Source organism: Microtus ochrogaster, chromosome X, assembly GCF_000317375.1.
Source record: "Microtus ochrogaster isolate Prairie Vole_2 chromosome X, MicOch1.0, whole genome shotgun sequence".
Classification (NCBI taxonomy): domain Eukaryota; kingdom Metazoa; phylum Chordata; class Mammalia; order Rodentia; family Cricetidae; genus Microtus; species Microtus ochrogaster.
In genome coordinates, this window is record NC_022026.1 from 20,325,191 (window position 1) to 20,328,810 (window position 3,620).

At 39.6% G+C, this 3,620-nt stretch overlaps 1 protein-coding gene across 1 annotated transcript in view; it reads right to left on the reverse strand.

The window, feature by feature from the left end:
• Nucleotides 1-2,552: 2,552 nt before the first annotated feature.
• LOC102001370 (X-linked lymphocyte-regulated protein 5C-like) overlaps nucleotides 2,553-3,620 on the reverse strand; it is an 18,519-nt gene continuing 17,451 nt past the window's right edge. The window contains exons 8-9 of the mRNA XM_026784904.1: nucleotides 3,111-3,239; nucleotides 2,553-2,651 (exon numbers count right to left, since the gene is read on the reverse strand). Coding sequence (XP_026640705.1) covers nucleotides 2,553-2,651; nucleotides 3,111-3,239 — 228 coding nt within the window. The remainder of the gene's footprint in view (nucleotides 2,652-3,110; nucleotides 3,240-3,620) is intronic.

The window sequence follows — 3,620 nt, forward strand, 5'->3', positions numbered from 1 at the left end:
CAAGGAAGAGTTAATGCTAAGACTCCTCAAATTATTACACAAAATGAAACAAAGGGAACATTGTCCAATTAGATTTGAGAGGCCACAGTTACTTAAAACACAAACCACTTAAAGACCCAACAAAGAAGTAAAACTGCAGACCAATTTCCTTTATGAACATAGATGCAAAATACCAGTAAAATACTTGCAAACCAAAACCAAGAATACATAAAAAATGATCAAGCAGCATGATAAATATATCAAGTAAGCTTCATCCCTTAGATGAAAAAATATGTAAATCAGGAAAAATAATCTACCATATAAACAAATTGACAGAAAAACAACATAATTATCCCATCAGATGAAAAAAAGGCCTTTGACAAAGCCCAATACCTCTCCATGATAAAAGTCCTATAGAGATTAAAATTAAAAGGGAAATAATTTCTCAGCATAATCAAAGGGATTTATAGTCAAAATGTATAGTCAAAATGCTCCCTTAATCTTTCTTCCTTCCTTTCTCTCCCCTCTGTCCCTCCCTCCTTCCCCCTTACTCCCTTCCTTCATTTCTTCTTCTCTTCATTCTAGTCTTCTCTATGTCCTTCTTTCTTTTTCTTTTTTATTAAAAACAGGTCTTATATCCCAGGTTGACCTACAATTCACTATGGTATAGACAAAAATGACCTTAAACTTCTGATATTTCTTTCTCCTCCAACGTGCTGAGTATACAGACATGTTGTTTATTAGGTACTGGGAATTTAATCCAGGGCTTTACACAGGCTAGACAAATATTGTATAGCAACAGAGTTATACCTCATTCCAACTTTGATGAATTTGTCTATAAAATTTGCACTACCTGTTCTCTCCATATATCTTAATATATTCCCTCCTTATATTTTAATATAGAAATGATGTATTTTAGTTTATTAAATGTTTTTCTCTGATTATCTTTGGAGTTTAATTAGAGCATCAAATGTGAATCAAGATTGTTTATAAAAAATTAAAAATGTCACAGGTGGTTGGTGGTTTAATAACTCATCTCATCAAAAATATATTTATTTTATTTTATGTATATGAATGCTTTGACTATGTCCTGGCTAGTTTTATGTCTACTGATCCAAGTTAGAGTCCTTTGGGAAGAGGGACTTCCAATTGAGAAAATGTTTTTACAACATTTGACTATAGGTAAGTCTGTAGAATGTCTTCTTATTTTGTGATTGATATGGGAGGTCTAAACCCACTGTAAGTGGTGTAAACCCTGGGCAGTTGGTCTTATCATGTATAAGAAAATAGGCTTTGCAAACCATTGGGAGCAAGTGATTAAGCAGAGTCATTCCATGGCATCTGCATCAATTTCTGCCTCCAGGTTCCTGTTCAGATTTCCCTCATTGATGGATTATTATGTGGAACTGTAAGCTAAAATAAACCATTTCTTCCCCAGGTTTCTTCTGGTCATGGTGTTTTATCACCGCAATAGAAAACTTAACCAAAACAGTCTGCACAAATACACTCCATATGTGCCTGGTATACATGAGGGTCAGCAGAAGGTTCTGGGTCCTATGGAACTAGAGTTATGGACAGCTGTGAACTTCCATGTGGGTGTTGAGAACTTAAAAGGCATACTCTTGTAAGACAAGTAAATACTCTTAACAACTGAACCATCTCTCCATCCTAGACTGATCTTCCTCTAGGAAATCATACAGCTAATAGCCTTTAAGTTAACCACCCACTGGGGTGTGGCTGCTTATACTATTTGTGCTAATGGAAATCATGTGTCTGGCCTCTCTTTTCCAGCTGCAGGATTCAGTTTCTTTTCTCTGTTCCAGCAGAGGATTCTGATTTGTGAGTCTACACCTAAATTAATAGTCGTCTGTTATTCTCAATTCCTAGCTAGTGTGGGATATCTTTTAAGTGTCCTTTATCTGGTGCCCACATGGATTCAGGATCCACACCTACAGGGTGGACACCCTAAAGGCCTAGCCAGTCCATGGCTCAGAAAGTCTCCCAACCCTACCCATTTAGTTTGGTTTTAACTTAGCAGGTTTTTTGTAGGAACCCCACCATAGGGGAGCTTAATGCATGCTGTATAGTCAAATTTTCCCAAATGCACACAGGACTGCTGTATTCCCTCACACGGCTCCCTCGCTGCATGGTGACTTCTGCAGCTTCCAGTTCTGCAGCTCCCGGTTTGTGCTCTCAGCCTGTGAGTTCTGGGTTTCTTGTTCTACATATGGAATTAATTTAATTGTTTTTACTTTGTAAAGCAAAGCATATTTCTCAGTATTTAACCAGTACCATGGTGGGAAACTTTTAATGATGCCCCATGAGGAAATTACACAGCGATTTGAAACCCTTTCTTGCCAGTTTTGCTAAGTTCCCTTCACTGTGTTTTGTCTGTAATATATAGACACTGAAGTCCAGCTCTCCAATCTCACATCAAGGTCATAACCACTGAAATTCTTGACTGAAAGAAAGGAGGCAGATATTCTTGCCATTGACAGATTGTTTCCCTCTATTAATAGCAAGTGGTTTTCTAAGTAGAAAACTAAAGTAGACGGAACATTACAGTAATGGTTTTAAGAATGTGTTTCGATACAGAGCCCAATAAGAACTTTCTTCAGGGCAACAGCGAAAGATTCACAGCGATCATCACGGAGACTTTCGAAACCTTGGAGCTGAAATTTGAGGATATTCTAAAAATCCAGGGCGAGCAAAGGTACGGTTGTTGCTTCTTGGTGCTGTTATCCCAGACGCTTTGACATTTGGTTAGTAAGCACGATGGCTAGAGGTTGAGGAATAGCCGTGACCCCCACGGGCCAGAAGCTCAGTTCGATAATGTGTTCGGCTTGGCATTTCTGTATAGGGTAGACTTCTTTAGTCATGTTATAGCCTCACATCATCACTGAAGTCAGCTGCGTTTCCTAGGCATGAATTACGATGACCCTTTTGACACATTGCTGTTGAGTCAGTGGAACAGTATGCATCACGTGAACGTGCTGAGCACCTGGAGCTTGAAATCCTCAAAGCATTCATCCCACAGTCAGTCGAGCCTCTGTTCGGTGCCATAGAAATGAAAATCCCATGCCTCCAAAGCCGTATAGCTATCAGGAGCAGTGTTCACTATGCTACTGTACCGAGATCCACGCTGGCACAACGTGAGGAAGAGCGAGCGGGTAGGCCACCGCAGAATTCTCTGATGGGAGCGGATGTGCATGCTCCTTGGACCTGTTCTTCAGAAAGAGAGAACTAACCACAAGTTGTGTCTGTCAGACAGACGAATATTTGTGGAATGATAGTAAAACAATAGTTCTTCCTGAGCTTTCTGGCACAAAGGCGTGGGAAGGTACTTCTCTCTCAGCAGGGAGGAGCAAATGCTGTGATGTAAAATGAAATAATCCAATCAGCTTCCTTTTCCGTGTCTGCATAGTTTAGAGGCCATTTCCCCAACCTCCACCAATAGCGTTAATGAGGGCAAGTCAGTAGTGCTTCAAATGTACTTTCTTCCTATTGGGATGGAGTATCGCACTGTTCCTTGCTGTATCATTCACAGGCAGAAACTTTATCAATAATATTCTCTTCAGATGAAGACTTTGAAAAGAAAGTTATCCGAGGATGCAGCTGAAGTCAAGAAACATGCAAAAAAA